Source organism: Thunnus albacares, chromosome 13 (genome assembly GCF_914725855.1).
Source record: "Thunnus albacares chromosome 13, fThuAlb1.1, whole genome shotgun sequence".
Lineage (NCBI taxonomy): Eukaryota > Metazoa > Chordata > Actinopteri > Scombriformes > Scombridae > Thunnus > Thunnus albacares.
In genome coordinates, this window is record NC_058118.1 from 30,600,233 (window position 1) to 30,620,590 (window position 20,358).

General features: G+C 38.2%; 2 protein-coding genes across 3 annotated transcripts in view; both read right to left on the reverse strand.

Annotated features, from left to right (window-relative positions):
* LOC122995939 overlaps positions 1–3,888 on the reverse strand; it is a 54,042-nt gene extending 50,154 nt beyond the window's left edge. The window contains exons 1-5 of one of the 2 annotated variants that reach the window (XM_044371362.1): positions 3,718–3,886; positions 2,503–2,811; positions 1,824–1,898; positions 1,422–1,484; positions 389–417 (exon numbers count right to left, since the gene is read on the reverse strand). In XM_044371362.1, coding sequence (XP_044227297.1) covers positions 389–417; positions 1,422–1,484; positions 1,824–1,898; positions 2,503–2,809 — 474 coding nt within the window. In that variant the 5' untranslated portion in view covers positions 2,810–2,811; positions 3,718–3,886. Of the gene's footprint in view, positions 1–388; positions 418–1,421; positions 1,485–1,823; positions 1,899–2,502; positions 2,812–3,717 lie in introns of both variants that reach the window. The other variant, XM_044371361.1, reaches the window with a different exon arrangement.
* Positions 3,889–5,439: 1,551 nt separating this feature from the next.
* Positions 5,440–20,300, reverse strand: LOC122995285 (schwannomin-interacting protein 1-like). Its single transcript, XM_044370381.1, has 7 exons — positions 20,289–20,300; positions 16,904–17,098; positions 14,553–14,662; positions 12,778–12,859; positions 12,496–12,609; positions 11,403–11,520; positions 5,440–9,624 (listed from the first exon to the last, which is right to left on the reverse strand). Exons 2-7 carry the CDS (start codon positions 17,090–17,092, stop codon positions 9,530–9,532), a joined length of 708 nt encoding a protein of 235 aa, XP_044226316.1. The 5' UTR covers positions 17,093–17,098; positions 20,289–20,300; the 3' UTR covers positions 5,440–9,529.
* Positions 20,301–20,358: the final 58 nt, after the last annotated feature.

The following is a 20,358-nucleotide window of genomic DNA, read 5'->3' on the forward strand; positions in this document are numbered from 1 at the left end:
CTGGAAAATAAACATATGCTTACGTCAGTATTGTGGCGAAACACAAATCAATATGAAAAAAGGCTTTGATGCAACACTGACAAAAGTTGAGCAGGGTTCAACTTTTTTGATGGACATTTTTTTGCCGGAGCCCTCTGTGTTAGCAACCCATCTATGACAACGGACTGATCTCATTGAAATGAATGAAGGGGCTGCGTTTTGACACTTAGGGCTGCTTTCTGTCTGAACACAGCCTAGAAACTCAGCGATACTCTTGCTGTGAGCATAACTCACTAGTTTACTACATTTACAACAAGGACATCAACATAAATATATATAAATTAATTCCAGCATGTGAGACTGTATGCAATATGTGGTATTCATCATTAACCTTAATTTCATCTCTTACCTTGTCAGGTTGGCTGCTCTTCAATTGATCTTTAAAAGAAGAAACAAACAGGGTCAGGGTTAGGGTAACCCCACAGTCAGTCAGTTTGACACTGATGCCTTCCTCTGTGCAGCAGAGCTCTTGTTTGTTTTGGTCTCATTTCATTAACCAGCAGACTTTATATGACAAACTATATGACATCATTCTGTCTGTTTATCCCCATTTGTTTACTGTATTTCATTTAAATGTGACAATACATTTGAAAGATGTTGAGTATGAGTTTGCATTTGGGTCGTTATGGTAATTTTGCCAAAGATGTAATTTTATTCTAATGTACAGCTTTTGACTGATATATTGTAAAACTCTTCATCACTATTTATCTGTTATGTTGTGTGTGTGTTAACCCACCAGCTGCAACCTTTTGCTCCTCATCAAAAGAATCTGAGTTGCTCACAATGTTAAACCTGGGAGGTACTGACAAAAATGTGATATAAATGTCAATAAATTCATGTTGTTAATAATATAGGCCTTATTGTCCCTACTGGTTTTCTGTCATTGACCAGTTTGACTGAAAAGGGTATTAAATTTAATTTTATGTTGTATTAAAAATGTCTTTTATTTAATTAGATGAACACTACAGGAACCCTGTAAATGTCATGTGTTGCTGGGATTTAATTGTTTATATTAGAATTCTCTTACTTTTCTGTCTTGTTTTTCCTCTCATATTTATTTGTAATGTGTCTAAATTTATTGAGCTGTTTCTCTATTTTCTGTGACCTACTGAACTTTTGGTGTTCCAGATAATGTATTTGTCTACTTTTGGTGGGTCTGCTGCTGTTAATGATCTGTCAAGACACAATTAAAACCGTTTACCATGGCAACACATGATGACAGGATGGACGCTACAATCATCATCATGTGATGCAGGGCGGTAATATAATGCAGACCAAAAGTGTCAAACAGCTGCAGTTTAACAGTTTGTGTTGAGGTCACCAGCAGCAGCAGACTCAGGCTGATCTGTACTGTGTGTGTTTGTGTTTGGTTGTTAACCTACTAGATTTACGCTCTCGCTCCTCGTCCGCTGATTTTGAATCACTGTCATGTTTCCTCTTCTTCCCTGAAAAATGACATTTTAATAAGTTAACACACAGATTGGTCAGCTTCATGTCAAAATCAACAGAAACTGTTTTCTTGTTTGATGAAATGAGTTGAAATGATGTTTCTCAGTGATGCATGTAGGTGAACATGTACAGGGATCATAATACTTGTATGTAATATGTTTGTTTTTGAATCTGCCTACTGATGGGAACTGAATCAACTTGATCAATGTGCAGGGCTGCAAACCATTGATGAGTTTCAGAGGGTGTACATGTCAGCTCCTCTGCTATTTTACCCAAAACACCCTTCTCCACGTAGGTTTGCACAGATGTTTACATGTATCTTTTGAGAAGCCTACCTTTGGTTTCAGCCAACGGTGTCATCGTCACCCTCTGGTTTTCAGGTGCTATCTCCCTGTTTTCCTTCATGGACTCTATTGGACCAATCAAACAAACATATTCTCTCATTTAGCATTTTTGAGTAACGGTCAGACCTATTCCAGTGGCACCTTTTATCTGTAGAGAGATGTGCTGTTGATGTAGGACTGCAACTAAAGATTAGAATATATTGAATTTTTTTGTCTATAAAACATCAGAACATGGTGAAAAATGACCGATATAATTTCCCAGAATCAAAAGTTCAGATGTCTTGAATATCTGAACTGGTCAAAACAAAAATATATTCAGTTTCATGTATGACGGAGAAAAGCAGCAAATCAACACATCTGAGAAGCTGAAAACAGCACATTTTCTTGGCATTTTTGCTTAAAAATCACATTTTTCATCAAATGAAATTTTTGATATAATAAGTAGTTGTAGGTCATATTGTGTCTTCTGGTTTTCCACCATACTTTCTTTAGATGGTTTGATGGTGATACAGGTATTAAGTGTCATTTTATATATTAAAAAGGTCTTAAAGTCTTAAACATAACTTGGTGAACCTGCAGAAACCCTGGTCTGTGCTGCTGCCTCTGTGCACGCTCATAGCAGGCGTCTGCGGAGGCCTCACATAAACAACTAATAACTGTGTGAACTCACCTCTGTTCTCTTCTTCACGTTTCTTCCTCAGTTTGTCCACAAAGGGGCGCAGCAGGTCCTGGACTGCAGGGTCCTTCCTCGGTATCAGATCCATTGCTTCAGCGACTGCAGAGATGGACTCATCTACTCCAAAGTACTGGATGATTATTTGGGGCATCTCCTCTCTGGACGTGACAGCCTTCACACTTTTAGGGATTTTGTCAAAACAGGGACAAAACAGCATCTTCTTGTATTCTGACTCATACAGCTCCTCCAGGATGGAGGTCAGGGCCTTTCTCCATTCACTCCCTGAAATATTGTCTGACATCTCTGACACACAGAGAGAGACGAGAGACAGAAAAATGAGAAAAATAAGCCAGACGGGGATGATGAAACCACCTCCAATGTTGAAACTTTGAAAAACGTTGTTATTCCAAATGTAGGTGAAGCTTTTCAAGACTTATAATCCACAAAACTGTTAATAAAGTGTCAATAATCCTTGTTGTTTCAGTTTTTGTGTCTATGTAAATAAAGTTTATTATTATTATTGTGGTTGTTGTTGTTGTTGTCCAATGTTGCTTTTCTGCAAACTGCTGCAGGAAAGGTCTCTTCATGAAATCTAATGTGTATACAGTGCTTTGTTTAGTAGTGGCAGGTCTATGCTGGACAACACTGAAATACAAAACACTTCTACATTTGGTTTTTGTGTTATGTGGAAATATTATGTAGATATTTTACTCCAGTCCATATTTTAGACATTTCTGAGTGTCTTCTATCCAAACATAATTATATTTTTGCATGTCCCTGAGGATGTAATAATCCAACATTTGATTTCACAGGAGAATAATTAAATATGGTAAAACATACTGATAAACACACAGCTGACAGTCATCTATGGGACAAACAGTCCATGTTACCTTTTAGTTTCTGTACAGGACACATTCATCCAGTGAAACAGATCACAGATATAAACATGTTCAGTCAAACAGCCAGAACATGAAGCTATGTCTTATCTAATAGTAGATTCATTCTTCAGCAGGAACGAACAAGTTGTGAGAAATGTTCTTTTTTCTGCCACCACCTGTTTAATTACATCGTTCTTAAATCTTTGTTACTAAACTGGTGCTTTGAAGATAAGCGAAGGCATGTTTTAAAGTTTCCAGATTCGTTTGTAAAGAATGTTTTCAAGTCCTTTATGTTTATTTTTTCGCGGCTGTCTTCGTGTGAGAAACGTTATTACTCACTTTCTTCAACCGCATCCGGGCTGTTTTCTTCTTTGAGATCATGAATGTATCGTCAGAGTTCTTTTAATACATCCATGTTTGAAATTTATCAGCTCTCAGTGGCGGGAAGATATTAAATGTTCTTCGTGCGTCATATTGTTTTTCCCAGGATGCCTAGTGATGGCCCGCTCTACTCTGCCTCTGATTGGCTAACACTGATACTCTCGCCCTCATCCTGACCAATGTTATTCCTCGTGTCTAAACCTAACCAATCCAACCAACGAGGGTAAAAAGTGCTAGCCAATCAGAGGCAGAGTAGGGCGGGTCATTACTTCACCGACCTGCGTTGTAGTTTTGTTTTTGTTCTTTTTTTTTTGTTTTTTTTCTCTGATCTTTATTGATAACAGTAAAACTGAAACAGCAGCAACAGTTTAAACAAGTTTAAAGAATATAAAGGGGACAAAGAGTGCCAGGGAATTCATTTGTGACATTAAAAAAACATTCAGTGAAGGGATTGTGCAAGAAGCTTTATACATTCAATCAGAGCAAAATAATATATAAGAAAATAAATAAACAAATAAATAAAGGGGCACAGTTTAATAATTAAATAATACAGTCGATAATTTATATGTTTCAAATATTGTTTGGGTTTTTGTTGCTTTTCTATTTTTTAGCTTGACTATAGAATTGTAATAGAGGTTAGAATCAATTAGAAATAAAGTAAAGTTTGGTTTTCTATTGGTCCATTTCATTTTATGTATATGGAATTTGCCATAATTTATAAACAGTTGGATTAAAAAGCTAACATTTTGTCCACTGAGCTATTTCCAAAATAAATAATAAACTACCAGAAAGCATGAACATTTGACCTGTTTTCTAGATAGAAAGTTTTGCAAATCATTCCGAAATGGATCAGTGTTTCCTGAACGCCAGGATGACGTCCTCAAATGTCTTGTGTTGTCCACAACTCAAATATATTCAGTTTACTGTCAGAGAGGACTAAAGAAACCAGAAAATATTCACATTTAAGAAACTGGAATCAGAAAATGACTCAACAAAATTAATCGATTATCAAAGTAATTGGCGATTAATTCAGTAGCTGACAACTAATCCACTGATCGACTAATCTTTGCAGCTCTTATAATTTCTAAGAATCTAAGGTGTCATTTCCAAATGTGTTTTATGTTTGACCAACAGTCCAAAATTCAAAGTCATTAAATTTACAGTGAAAAAAAGCATGTTTGACATTCTCCTTCATGAATAACTTAAAACTGTGTTTCCTGAAGGCCAAGATGACGTCCTCAAATATCTTGTTTTGTCCACAACCCAAAGACATTCAGTTTACTGTCATAGAGACTAAAGAAACCAGAAAATATTCACATTTAAGAAGCTGGAATCAGAGAATTTTGGCGTTTTTTCTTAAGAAATGACTCAAAACAACTGATCGATTATCAAAATAGTCAGCGATTAATTTAATAGCTAGTAACAGCTCTTCTTAAGGTTTCTTCATTTTAAAATAATTTTTGCCCATGATTGTTGGCGGTGTAGTTTTTAGCTCAGAGCACCAGTACAGCACCAGTACAGCACCAGTACAGCCTCACTGAGCCACTAACATGACTGAAGACTGATTATACTGTGATCGTAAAACACTGACGCTAAAGGGGACACCAAAATATAGACCATCACCTTTTTGACTCTCAAAATATATTTCAGAATTAATGTTTACATTTACAAATACATTTGAAATAAATTTTATTTACATTTTTTAAAAATACATCTCTAAAGTCACAGTGAAATTAAAAACAATCCGTTCACCTCGTAGCTAATCTTCAGGGCCATAATAAGAAGAACATATTACTTTTATCGTTCAACACTTTCAAACGATCCCTCACGATGATACATCCTGCTCGGATATGTTTCAAGAGGAAACACATCACATTAAGGATGCTTTGTTACTTTTACAGTCTTAAAATGACATTTCATTGTGACTTTAAATACATGTGAATAAAAAATATCAAAGAAACATTTTACAGTATATTGCCTTCCACGAATATGACATTCAGCTCCTTATTACAGATCAATATAAGAGACCACAGGAGAAAAAAAGTATCAAAATATAATTTCTTAGTAAGGCACTAGAAGACATTACCAGTGAAATATCTTAATTTGCTCTGCTGGTGGTGGTTTTTAATATCTTTTAAACATAAATGGCTGGTATATAAACCAACAGTCAATTTAAGCAGTCAGATGAAAACTTCTCATCCTTCAGGAAAAGTTTGAGGTTTTCACATGACAGCAGTAATATTTCACTGTACGTCCAACACTTCTCATCACATATACTAGGACATATTAAGTGGACAATTCCCTTGTATTTATTTATTATAAGTAAACAATTTAATCACTGACTGTACCTGAAGTGTTTAGCATCAAGAGGAATGCCACCAAAATTAACACAAACTTTATCAACTCCTGTTGTTTTATGCATTTAGGTGATATTATAAATTAATCTAATAGTATAAATTATAAAATAATATGGATGGATGGCCATGTTCCTGTATCTAATGTAAGAATAATATTTTTTGTCTGAAGTAAAAAAAAGACTGTCAGCAAAATCTGTACTTGCCAAATACTGATACCATACCCGGTATCAAAACTCAAAATAAATGTGCAGAAACTAGAAGAATATCTTCAAAATGATTATGGCAAAGCAAATTTGGTGAAATTCCCCTTCAAAATAGTAACAAACAAACAAACAAACAAAAAAATATAAATGTATCAGTTAAGCTGAGCTTGTCTTGCTACACATGCTGTATGAGTTTACTGTTCCCTTGTTACAATAACAGGTAAAAGTAATAAAGTATTTAACACAATACAATTTAAATAAGATAAGTTAAAATCCCTCATTTGCATATACATGTATGGATTTACAATACAAGTCCAAGGAGCGTTTTTGTCTCACTGTTCAACAAATAAAAATGAACTGAATTAGTAGTAAATTTAAAGATAAACACATTTTGGACTTTTGTGTTGAGGCTGACAGTGGAAATAGAAATTACATCTGAACGTTTTTTTGAAGATGAATTCTGTTTAAAATATGATCCGTTTTAAAATTTGACCCCAAATTTACACGCAAATCTAAAAGTACTGCTGTCAAACCTCACGTCTGGGAACCAATGGGAAGAGAGTAGGATCTTTGTTGGAGGTCATTTTTGTTCAAGACTTTAAGTAGCATTAATGTAATGTTTTCAGTGAGGTAAATATCTAGAGAAATATTCTATTTTGTAGGGCGTTAGATGTCAAATAAATACTTAAATTCCTGTAAAAATACAACCTGGTTGATGTTACATAAAATGCAGGTGATGTTAGCTGTTGGACAAGCTAATATTTACGTTCTGGGGACCCTACTCTCTTCCCATTGGCTCACAGACCTGAGGTTACCATACGCAGTTGGACCTTCTTGGTCAAAGTGCTCAACTGGTTCGATTTCCACCTGCGAGGGAACCTGCTGCTGGTCTTTCTACCTGAGAAAATCCACATTTATGTGTCCTACACTAAAGTTCAAAGCAATCGTTACACAGATAGTTTGAACACGTATCAAACGTCAGGCACTCATCCGTTTGAGAACTTTGAACTCTTAAGAAACCCTGCCATGGTTGTGAACATGTAACATGTAACTCTGCAACGCTCTTCATATCATAAATTCCACGTTTCTCTTGTTCTTACTTGCCTGAAGTTTCTTATTTGCACGATTGAAGATTTCATCCTTTTTCCTTCAAGAACACCTGCATTTGTTTGTTGAGTGCATCTTTGAGATTTACCCGTTGACCACACCAGTCTTTTAAAACTAGAGTGTTGATTGTTTTTTAATGTAATGTTAATGCTAATCACGTTTGGATTCTCCGTTAGCATGTTGGAGCCCACGCATCTTGGGCGGACCGGATAGTTGTCTGATACCAAAAAAGCAAAGTGTTGAAAGCAGCCAAGAAGCATTGATTCAAGCGGACTGATTCTGATTGTCGACACCACTTTTTCTCTTCTTCAAAACACCAACGTTGTCTCAACTCCTCCCAAGTGTTGCACCAGCTGATCGTAAATCCATCACTCAGTTGCGCTTTTTAGTGCAGTTGAATCGGACTCTGATTGGTTTTTCCCCTTGGCGTGATTTGTTTGGGCAGATCTGAACACAGTGATCGTACTCATCTACGAACCAAAACAACCAAGACCCTTTAGACGAGGTGGTCTCAGTCTGGTCCCAAACAACTCTGGAGCGGTTCGTTTGTGGCGGGAATGTGATCCAACCTTGATCCGACCCAACTACCAGGCATACTCCCATAGCCATCCAAGCTTTGTATACAATAACGTGGATGAGTGAATTTAACAGTCGCAAGCAGCTACCTGGAGAATTGATTGAGGTCCGACCTGGATTAGCACAGCATAGTAGGCTGCATTTGGCTGGAGGACTTTCTTCTTCTTCTTATGTTCTTGCTCCCGCCCCAAACACAACTAACCAATGAGCGGAGTGAATGTTCTCACAAGGCTTTTAGTGATGCATTTTGGTTGGTTTTTACCAACTCGTCCACTGACCCAGACCAGAACGGACTAACTATAGGTTTGAAAACGCCCTTATGGTCCTTAGTGACTACTAACTAGTTTCATACTAGTGATTTACTGAGTCAGGTTGCACCATTTAAACTTTAAAATTGTTTTATCTAGTAAACACTTCAGTCATTTGTAAACAGGAAGTGACTGTCACATTACGAGCTGTAACATAACTTCCAAAAAACAGTTTTAGGGTCCAAAACATAAAATAATCCTTTGTAAATGTAGGTGTGACTTTGTTTTATTTCTATCTACATACCTGGAGAAATATGTGTGTTTTAGACTTAGTAGTATTCATGCAATTTACAGATTCATTATGCTAAGCTAACCAAATTATTTGGTCATTTAGTCTAACGTTATTGGTTTAGTAATTTTAAGTTTACTGTGTTTATTCTGTGAAATGTTAACTGTCATGTCAGATATGTCAGATATTCCATATTACCTCTTTATATATTAACTTCAATTGGTACATTAAGTTAGCTTAGCAACAGCTCCACCTGCAGTTAGTCGATGTAAATATTTAGTAACAACTAGTTTGTGGTGCAACTGGTTTTAATTGAGTGATTACATTAAAACTGCAGTTTGAACTTACGAACAGCTGGTGCAGCCGGCTCCAGGCCTTTACCTTCTTTTCCAGGTACAATACAAAGAACTGGTCTTAAAAATATAGATCCCAAGTAGCTGAATAGGTAAACCACAGACCAAATGGCTGTGTGCAGTTTAGAAGAAATTATGACAAAATCCGAGAGCCGTGATGTGCTCGTGTTCCTTTTTGAAGTTCTAAAGGCCTCGTAGCTCCGCCTGGTTCAACACTGTCCTCACTAGCCAGAAGCTGATCAGAGATGTTGACGTATCTTTGTTCCTTTGTTGGTTTGAAACATTCACCGTGACTTTCTGTCATTTCAAGCTTACTTCCTCTTGTTATTTCGAATCATCCGAATGCCACGTACCAACTCTTACACAAACTTTACTTTGGACGTCTCATCCTCATCGTCTTATAGATTTTCAGGTGATCCGATTTCCTTTTTAACCTGAGCATCCAGATGCATCTCCCTCTTACTGACACTGTTGGTTTGTCACTTTTGAGAAATTAGCTGGTAGAGCTAATGTTTAGTTGAAGTAAACGATTCCTGGGCTGACGTGGTCCCAGAGCAGCCAAAAGTCCACGCTGAGGTGGAGGAAACTCGGCTGAGTTTGTCTGGACCGTCCGGTCTGCGGTCCCGGCGTTAGGTCAGGTCCTGGACGTCCAGCAGCATGGCGTCCTGCTTCGTCCTCAGCTGGTCTCGTACCAACAGGTGAGCCACCAGCTCAGAGCTCAGAGCTGGAAGACAAGCAACAAGAACGAGTCAAAGAGGGAACGATGTGTTGTTTTTTTACCCTTGTTACCTTACGACAGTTGTAAATGGTCTGGGGAGTCCAGGTCTGGGAGCCAATGGGAAGAGAGTAGGATCCTTGTTGGTGGTCATTTTTGTTCAAGACTTTAAGTAGCATTAACGTAATGTTTTCAGTGAGGTAAATAACTAGAGAAATATTCTATTTTGTAGGGCGTTAGATGTCAAATAAATACTGAAATTCCTGTAAAAATACAACCTGGTTGATGTTACATAAAATGCAGGTGATGTTAGCTGTTGGACAAGCTAATATTTATGTTCTGGGGACCCTACTCTCTTCCCATTGGCAAACACAAACAGCTAGCCACCGCTTAGCCAAACCACGAGTGTTTGGAACATATTAAGTAGCTATACGGAAGAACTGAAGAGGAAGTTGGGCTTAAAGAGTCAAAAAAATTTCAAAGTGACACATTTTTGGTCCTACTTTCAGGAATATACGTAAAAGCATTTTATTTATTTGACCTTTATTTAAACAGTGTCGTTTGGCTCTTTTACAACAACGGCATGTTACCAGATGAAATGAAAATAACAACAAGAGCATTAATAAAACAGAAATGAGACGGTATACAATGTGCAGGCTCAGTGAAAGCAGTCACAAGCAGGACGGTTACTGAGAGTGTTCTTGAAGTTACAGAGAGATTATTCCATGAGATTGCTGCACTAACAGCAAAGGCAGCCTTCCTTTGATCAGTTGAGGTTCTGTTTCCTGAAGCATAAATTAAACACTGGAGCGTGTTAAATTTGGGGCCAGAGTGCAGAGCAGCAAACATTAAGATATAAGATGGTAATTTTCCAGTAAGGGCTTTGTAGACTTTATTACGTCTCTTGGACAGGGAAAGCCAAACAACTTTACCATAAAGAATGCAGCGCTGAGTGTTTTAACTGCCTTCGCTAAAATTTAATGGAGTTGCCTCAGAGTGGAGGCAGCTGCATGTCGATAAATGAAATCCACTTAATCCAGAACTGAGAGGAAAACGTTCAACTTCATCAAGTTTATCAACTTTCATAAAGGACGGGTTCATGATTCTTCAAGTCTGTCTTAAAACAAGGTTAGAAGATCCCTTCATAATGCACTTACAATGGAAGTGATGGAGGAGTTCAGCGTCCAAATGAGTCAAATCAAGTCTTTTTAGACCTCTTTTTGTTACTATAAATATTCTATAAATAGACTTTTAATAGCCAGTATGAACAGGAGGAATGATTACACCTCTGTTCATATGGACACCTGACTGCTGAAATGTCTTGTATCAGCTGGTGTTTAGGAGCTGCAGAGGAGTCCTAACCTGTTTGCCAGGAGATGACGGTCAGACAGAGTCATTCTGTAGGAGGAAAGATGCTTCGGGAACGCTTGATAACAATGTGCTTATTATGAGATAAGAGCGACACACACACACACACACACACACACACACACACACACACACACACATCAAAACACCCGTTTCACATAGAAAACGCATTGTTTGATGTGTGTTGTGGGCATAACGCGATGCTTCTTGACTCCAGTTTGTTCTCTGGATGTCACCTGCTTTATGGTGATAACGGAGGATATCTGCAAGTACAGTTTCTGACTGACGGGTGCAGAGCTTCAAGTAAATGATCAACATGAAACTCTCATCAGTACAAAAAATGAACAACTGTGTTAGAAAATATCTGGTCAGAAGATACTGTAGAGTTTTCCTTTAAATAACATCATGTGTTTGTGTACCGTGTACGTCCTGTTGAAGTGATGTTCTCAGACTGCTGAGCTGCTGCACTGAACGCTCCTGCAGCTCCCAACGCTCCAGATGTTTCCTTTTGGCAACACCGCTGCTGCCGGCCAGATGCTGCAACACACACAAACACACACACACACACACACACACATTCAGCAGCTTTAGTGATGAACCTACAGAGAATTATCAGAGACTCTGCAGCTCCTCTCGGCTTTACGGAGCTTTATAGTGAGTTTCAGCTCATTGTTTATCGTTTTCAGAGAGAAAAAGTTGTAAAAAGCCGCTGTACACTACCTGCTCACAGTTAGCTGTAGACTAGCTGGTGAACATAGTGGAGCATTTAGCAGCTAAAGAGCCAGATATTTCCCTCAGGAGTTGGTAGAGAGTAAAAACAGAACTAAAAGAGAGTGAATATTGGACTCACATTCACCAGGTGGACAGAAACACGACTCCACATGAATGATAATGTTGCTCCGTAACTGCTGGATGTGGAAATAAGCAACTGTTTGCTAACATGTTAGCCACAACTATTTTATAAGCTGATGATATAACAAAAATGCTTTTTACAGACTATTCTTCTGAAAACAAGTGAACAAACAACATCATGTCAAGTCGCTTGAACCAGATTAAAACTATAAAGGATCAAGAACAGAACCCTGAGGAACACCACAAGTAATTATTGACGTTATCAATGTGACGATAATGTTGCATCGTAGCTGCTTGATGTGGAAATAAGAAACGTTTTACTAACAAGTTCAACACATCAACTTAATATTGACACTCTGTGTCAGGTATCAAATATTATGATTACTGTTCTGGTTCACTCTCAGCGTCTCATAGCGTCGTTTTCAGAGAAAAAGCTGTAAAAAGCCGCTGAACACTACCTGCTCACAGTTAGCTGTAGACTAGCTGGTGAACATAGTGGAGCATTTAGCAGCTAAAGAGCCAGATATTTCCCTCAGGAGTTGGTAGAGAGCAAAAGGTGTTTTTATGTTTCCTGTTTTTATGATTCACTTGTGACTCGGCTGCTGCAACACTGATTTTCCATCAAACTTTCAATTTCTTAATTACAAAGTTCATCTTTACCTCCTTCTCCTTCTGTTCAGCCAGCAGTTTGTCTCTCAGTGTTCTCAGAGCGGTGGCCACTTCCTGTTTCAGCCCGGCGGCGTGGCAACCGTTGCGCACTGTTCCCATGGAAACCTGAAGGAGATAAGAGTAAAGTCGGTAGTCAGATCACTGGACTGAAAATGTTTTTGAATTAAAGTTTCCATCTAAAACCTGAAGACCTGATCAGCATTAATGTAAAGAATATAGACACTATATGATATATTTGTATTGAGTTTGGTGAAACTACAAACAGAAAGTGACCTTTTTGTCGGCTCCTTCCTCGTCGTCTTCACTGTCGCTGTTGTTGATGAAACACAGCTGCAGGTTTCTGTGGTTGTGAAATCTGTAAACAGATAATAAACATCCTGAAGTTAGTCTTCACTGGTAGTTTAATAGTCTTCTACTCCACATTTCACCTCTGATTACATATTTCCACCAAACATCATCCAGTGTTGAGACTGTTTACCTGACGTCTTTCTCTTGTCGCTATTTAAAGGGTTTCATGTTGATTTTCTTTTCCTCCGACTGCAGCAGAGTGTGAAGCAACTCTTTTGTCTAATTTTACACATTAAGCTTGAAAGATATTTAAAAAATTAACGTTTTATGTTTGTTTATGTTTGTGCAATCAGCAAGAATGTGTGTGAACAAATATGTGCTGTGTTTTCTGTAGATGTTGTGAACAGCTGCTGACAGACGCAATAATTTGAGGGAAAACAATGTGAGGAGATGTTTGTTTATTCATAACAGATATAATATTATATTTTGGGAGGGGAGTAATTCTCTCAGGATCACATTTTTTAAATTTTACATCTTTCAAATCTGTCAAAACTGAACTGCGGTGAAAGAATAAAAAGAAACACGGCAGGTTGTTTTTTTCCATCGCTGTAGAAACTTGCATCATAATTTATTACAGTGATTTCATAACTTTTTTACACATTTAAGGAGGATTTTCTAGAAAAATGATATTAATCAAGAACAATTTTGATAATTTACTGTCATCTAGCGAGCAAAAATACTGCTTTTGTCTTAATAATTAATGTCTTAATAATAAAACAAACAATTTGAAGACGTCACCTGGTGTTCTAGGAAATCATGACATTTTATAGACATAATAATTAATTGATTGATTGTTACAGGACACTCTGTAAATGCCCACACATAGACGCTCCCAAAAAGGCGACTTATTTAATACAATTACAATGTTATTACAACATTGTTAGTATGACTTTTATCTGACCCTATGTATTTCACTGATTTTGGATGTTGGACAGATGACCTAAATATTCCATAATTTGTCATTTTAGGTAATATGATATAGCCCTTCTTGGGGGGACCTTTAAATACAAATAATGGGTTTATGGTCAAGTTTGGAACTGTTCCAGATGTGGTATGTTGTGACACATAATATGTTGTGAGGCAGCTGTCAATTACTTGATTGGAGGGCTCCCAACTGACCTTGTGCCCATGGAAAACCTATGTTATTCAAGTGATAAGATACAGACGTGTAACCCCATATAAGCTATGCAGCGACAGGGGTACGGTGCCCAGACCATCTTTGTACATGGAATGGACCCGATGGTTCATCGTCTAATAAACGTCTTCAAAATAAGAACTTCGCCAGCTCTTCCTTTGAACGATATCATCACACATCCTTCCTTTCAAACATTTTAACTACACGTCTTCATCAGGTACCTGAAACGTTGTAATTGTACCAAATAAATCGGTGTTTGGGAGCATGTGTTCAGTGTGTGGATGCACTTTGGTCTTGAGTTTCATGTGTTGCATAAAATAAAACAGCACACGGTTCAGTTTTTGTTGCGTCTGTCTTACCGAGGTGTTGATCCAGCTGTGTGCTCATTAAGACGTTGTTCTTTCTGTTTTTGTTTTCGCTCAGAGAAACTTTGTGACATAAAACAGCTGAATTCAAGCTACTGACGACTCCACGAACCTTTACAACAAACCCACAGAGCTGACTCAGCTGATGGTTATAACCACCCAAACTTCATAAAACTGCAGACTGTGCAGTTCTCCGTTACCGTGACGCAACAACAGCGACTCGACACCTCCTGAAGTCTTCCTCCTCTTCCTCCCACACGCCTCTCCACACCGCTCCTCCGCTCTCCCCCATCCTCTCCTCCGCCCCCCTCTGCGGGAAGACAGAAACACATTACAGGAGGTTACTGGAAAATATAAACAGGAAATACAATCATAACCGGATCATTTTGAAAGTTCGTCTTCGCAGGGAAGAAAAAAAATAATCAAATCTTGTAAGAAAAACAGTTTCACAGCAGCCGGATTTATCTCAAAGAAGAGCAACGCATGACGGAGAGCAGACAGATTAGATATGTGGATGATGTTGGGAAGTTATGATTATGCCACCCAGGAAAGTACAAATATGCAGCGATAACAGTATCTCAGTCATGTTCGGCTTGTTGAACACTGTCACTACAAACTGTGTTTCCCTCTCAGCTGATTTACAGCCACAACAAACTTTACTGGACTGGAGAAAGATAAAGTTACTGGATCTTCTTCAGGTGTGGTCACCTGGTAGGCAGCCAGACTCAGAGTTACATCAAAGATCAAAGATATGTTTAAGGTCATTTAGTTTTACACTGTAAAATGTCCCAAACACTACAAATCTGTGCTGTAATTCTTACATAACCAAATTTAAGGGATTGTTATCAAAAATGTTTATGTAGAAAAACGACTGACGGAAGATAAATCTATATTAATTTCTTAAATTCTCAAATATTTGATTTTGGTATCAGCCTCAAAAAATCCAGTGTTGATCGAGCTGCTGTCCATATTTTGCCTTTTTTCAGTCCAATAAATGTTTGTGAACATGGAGTATTTTCCCTGTTCATGATTTGCAAACGTTCAAGTCATTAAGACGGTTGTATGATTACAGAGTTGGTCGTGTATTAAAATAACAACATATTTAACCATTTATAGATGCTAACAGTCATATTGTGATTTGTCCTTATTTACTAAACCACCTGACTGAGGCTTAATAATAATGATAAAATTTATTTCTATACAATTCATGCATAAAATGCAACACAAAGTGTTTAACATAAAGCAAAGGAATCATCAAATTTACAATAAAACAAGGATCAATACGATAAAATAGGATCAAATTAAATTAAAAAGAGGTTTTCTGTCACTAAAATGGAAGAAAAGCAGCATTTCTGAAAACTGCATGTTTGGTTTGATGCAACATGTATTTTAAGGCGTTCGTATGTATATAAATACTCTCATTTACATCTTTAGTTTTAGTAAATATCCTGCTAAATAGAAAAATTGTGGTGACTGAAACTTTTGCACCCCTGACAGTAATTTTGCTTGGTAAACGTCCTCCAGTACCCGTTAAATTTGGGTTTAATCACCTTGAACGACGGTCTTTAGCTGATGTGAGGCGTCCATGTTTGTTTGGTTAATTGTAATTACGACCTGAATGTTGACGTGAACACTACAAACTCACAATTACCACAACTCTGATATGTTGTGAACGCAGCATTACACTCTTCATTGAGGGAGGTAGAATGACACCGGGGCTTCTGGGAAACGAAGGCTTTCTGTGGTTCAGGCGGGAGAGCGGGTCGTCCACTAATCACGGGTTGGAGGTTCGATCCCCGACTCCTCCTGTCCGCATGTCGAAGTGTCCTTAAGCAAGTTACTGAACACAACGATCAGGCTACACCCTGCAGGATGTCTTGCTGCCATCGGTGGGTCGGTGTGTAAACCAGCAGCAACAATTATAAAGCACTTTGGATAAAAGTGATATATAATTGCAGCCTTTTACCATCTTTCAAGACATGTAATCTTACTGACGGCTAAACTTGCTCAGCTAACAGAACCAAACAGAGACTTGGGTGTTGTGTAGTTCAGTCTGGTTAAATGGAGCCAACACAACCGTTTAGAGGAAGTGATCTCAGTCTGATCATAAACTAATCCTGGACTGGTTTGATTGTGGTGGGAAGCTGATGAAGTTTACCAACTTACCCACTGATTCAGACCAGAGCAAACTAACTACAGCTTTGAAAACACCCTGAAACACTGAAGCCCAGATGATCCAGTAAATACCTTCCGTCTCACCATACCAGACAAACAATCAATCTCCTGGTGCCTACAGATCATCTGGTGATTTCTAAATGCTCGCTAGTTGCTGGAACGACGGCGTGATCGGCCTCTAACAAACCTACATCCCTTACATTTTGTCAAGGACTCGCCTTACTCCCCCCATCCTCCTTCTTTTAAACTCTAATCGTTTCCACCCAGCTTTAACAACGAAAGCTGGGAGATTGTCCTCAGTCTCTAGTTGAGCGAGGCGTTTAAAGACTGACTCGTGAGTCTAGTAAATACCAACACTCTGGTCCTCATGGCTGACCTTTGCCCTCTCCCTCCTCTCCTGCTCCTGTTTCTCCAGCTCGGCTATCCGCTGGCTCAGGTCCTCCCAGTGCATGATGGGAGGTTCCTGGTAGTCCATAGAGGACGATGAAGCTGCGATGTGATGATGAAGCTCTTTCTCCTCTTCCTCCTCCTCCTTCTCCTCGGCCGTCTCTTTCTCTTCCTCCATCCTCCTCTGTGGAAATAAACAACAGACTGATGAACAATCCAATAAGACTGAGTACGACAATAAGAGATGTCATTAATAAACCGTCTGTAAACCTGTAAACCTGCACAAAAATACTGTAAATACTGAAGCCTGCATGAATCAACCTGTTATTAAAGTAGAGTCGACTCTATTGACTACTAATAAACACAACCTATTATTAAATACTCTTAAAACTCTATGATAGTAAACCTTTAGCTCTGGCATTGTTAATGGAGGAGTCATTAGATCAAAAGGAGAAATTAAAGGACATTTAACTAACAAAGTAATATATTCTAGTTTGTATAACTAAGGGCTGCGACTACTGATTATTTTCATTATCCATTAATCAGCTGATTATCTTCTTGATTAATCGTTTAGTCTATGAAATGTCAAAAATTAGTGAAAACACCCATCACAGTATCTCTGAGTCCAAGGTAACTTCTCCAGATGTGTTTTATTTGACCAACAGTCAAAACCCCTCAAAGATATTCAGTAAAACAATGAAAAGCAACAAATCTTCACCAACAAATTATTGGCATTTTTGCCCCCCCCCCCCCCCCCCCCCCCCCCAATCAACTAATCAATTAATTGACTAATCGTTGCAGCTCTACTCTTGATTAGTTTGACAATGTCACCAATTTTCCCTTAAATAGTGTAGTAGTGTGTATTTGAACATAGAAAGTCTGCCATAGGTAGAACTTGAACAGTTGGTCAATCAATCGATTAGTCAACAGAAAATTAATTAGCAACAATTTTGACAACCGATTAATCAGCTTCTTACATGTGAATCTATCTATCTACCTATCAATATATCTATCTATCTATAGCTGTATAGATTATACTGTCTGGTCACAAACTTGATTAAGTTTATTAAACGTTTGACTAAATAATCTTCTTCCTTATAAAAGCTGTTTAAAGTGTGTCGGTGTGCGGGGCTCAGGAGTCCGCCTGCTCTGTCCGCAGTTGTTTACCCGCAGCAGTTACACCTCTGAGTCTTTTACCCACCTAACAGTCACATCCAGGCGGCCCCGGATCCCTCCGACATGTCGCCGTCCGTCACACCGCGGATCCCTGAACCGCGACTCGAAGCTGCGCACTTTTTTTTTTTACTGGAATCCCAGAGGAAAGTTGGTAGAAGTGGCCTAAAAGTAGTTTAACTCCGTCTGAAGGAAGGCAGGACCTTCCTTTTCCCTCCTCCTCCTCCTCCTCCTTCCCCCTTCCGCTGTTCCCACTTTAACCTCTTTGACTTCGGCGGAGTGACGGAGGTTTGATCGGTAACAGCAGAGAGAACCGGGGAGCCGCCGGTGGCTAATAATATCAGTCATACTGCTGCTTGTTGTGTCACTACTTTCAGTCCTTGTTGTATCAGTGATATTAACTAGTTGTTAAGGTGCAAGTACAGTTTTTGAGACTTGAACGTGACAAGATGTCGTCTCTTTCCCGCCACAAACATGAAGAGGAAAAATGAAGGACAGGTTTTTTTTTTAGGAAGAAGTGATGGGAATTACGGCTCTTTGCAGGGAGCCGGATCTTACGGCTGTTTGAATGCTGCCGGATCTTACGGATCTTTAGAGGGAGCCGGATCATTCCGGATCATAGTTCTCTTTTCTTTTTTTTTTTATTTTAGGGGGCGGGGGTTTGTGTGCACATATATCACTTAAATTATTCAGTGTAGTTATACTAAACCTTATAATTTCCAGAACACCATAATTGTACATAACTTTATTTATACTGAACCATCCAAAACACAAACCAGACAAACAAATCAGACTCAGAGCGGAACACAGTGTCATATAGCAAATAAAAATAAATGACAATGTGCAAAACAGCAGCATGCAGCAGTTTTAATCGTATCTATTAACAGTGAAACATTATCTTTAGGGCAGATTAGAGACTAAATGCCTCAGATTAGAGAAGCTGATCCGGTTTCTTCTCTCTGTTATTGAGTTATATAGATTAGACTGGAGTGTCAGACCATCACATACACACCAACACAACATTCAGTCAGTGCACGGAGCGTGCCTGGCTCAGCAGTGTGATGAAAAGATCATCCCGTTATTCTGTCTTGTATTAATGTACAAAAGAAAGAAAGAAAAATAAATCTGCTCTCAGACGGGAGCCGACTCGTTCAGGACCGATACATCATTACTTAGAGGCCAAAACCAGGGCTGGGACCAGGATTTTACAAACACTCAATTAATGAGACATTGCACCACAAAACGTGGCCCCCTCAGAAAATCGGAACCTGATGAAACTGCTTTGTTTTTCTTTTAAATTTGGATTTATCAATTTATTTAAAGTTCAATTGTAGTTTCACACACATACAAAATCCTAACTTAAAGGACGGTTTCGCAGATTTTCAAGTGTGTCTTAAAACCTGTTTTTCTTGCTGTAATCATTCCTCCTGATCATACTGACCAGTAGAAGATCCCTTCATAATGACCTTACAATGGAAGTGATGGAGGACAAAATCCACAGTCCAAAAGTTTATCTGAAGCTAATATGAAGCTTCAGCGTCCAAATGAGTCAAATCAAGTAGATATCTTTCAACGTTACAGTCTTTTTAGTGCCAAAGTTCCTCTTTTTGTTACTATACTTCCACCTGCAGCTCAACAGGGAAACAAGTCTAAAAATACTAGAATCAGCTTATAAAATAGTCACCATGTGTCGTCTCTTTAGACAAAACCCCCAAATTACCATAAAAAATACTGAAGACATGACCTCAGTGTCCTCAGCAGTAAAGCCTTGAAGGCCAAAATTATGATTTATGTCGTAATTCTGACTTATTTAGTCTTAATTATGAAATATTGAATCAAAGCTTCACATATGTGAAAAATGAGATACTAAAATGTGAATAATTCTGATTTAGTAAAAGTATTATTAGCAAAATAAGTATCAACATTAGAGTCTGTGAGTATTGTCATTGGATTATTAGTACAGGTGTATTAATGTTTAAGTAGCATTTGTGCTGCTGTAGCTAATCGAGGTGCAGCTAATTTTTACTGTTTATATACTACGTATAAAAATGCATTATATTTCATATCTCATGTTTTGTTTGTAAAATCTTAATACGCAAAGTAACTTGTATCTAAAAGTGCAGTAATACTTTCCTCTGAAACCAGTGGAGTAAAAGTAGTAAGTAGCAGAAAATAGAAGTACTCGAGTAAAGTGTAAGTACCTCAAATGTGTACTGAAGTACAGTACTTGAGTACATGTACTTTCCACCACTGGTCACTGTGTGTTTTTCA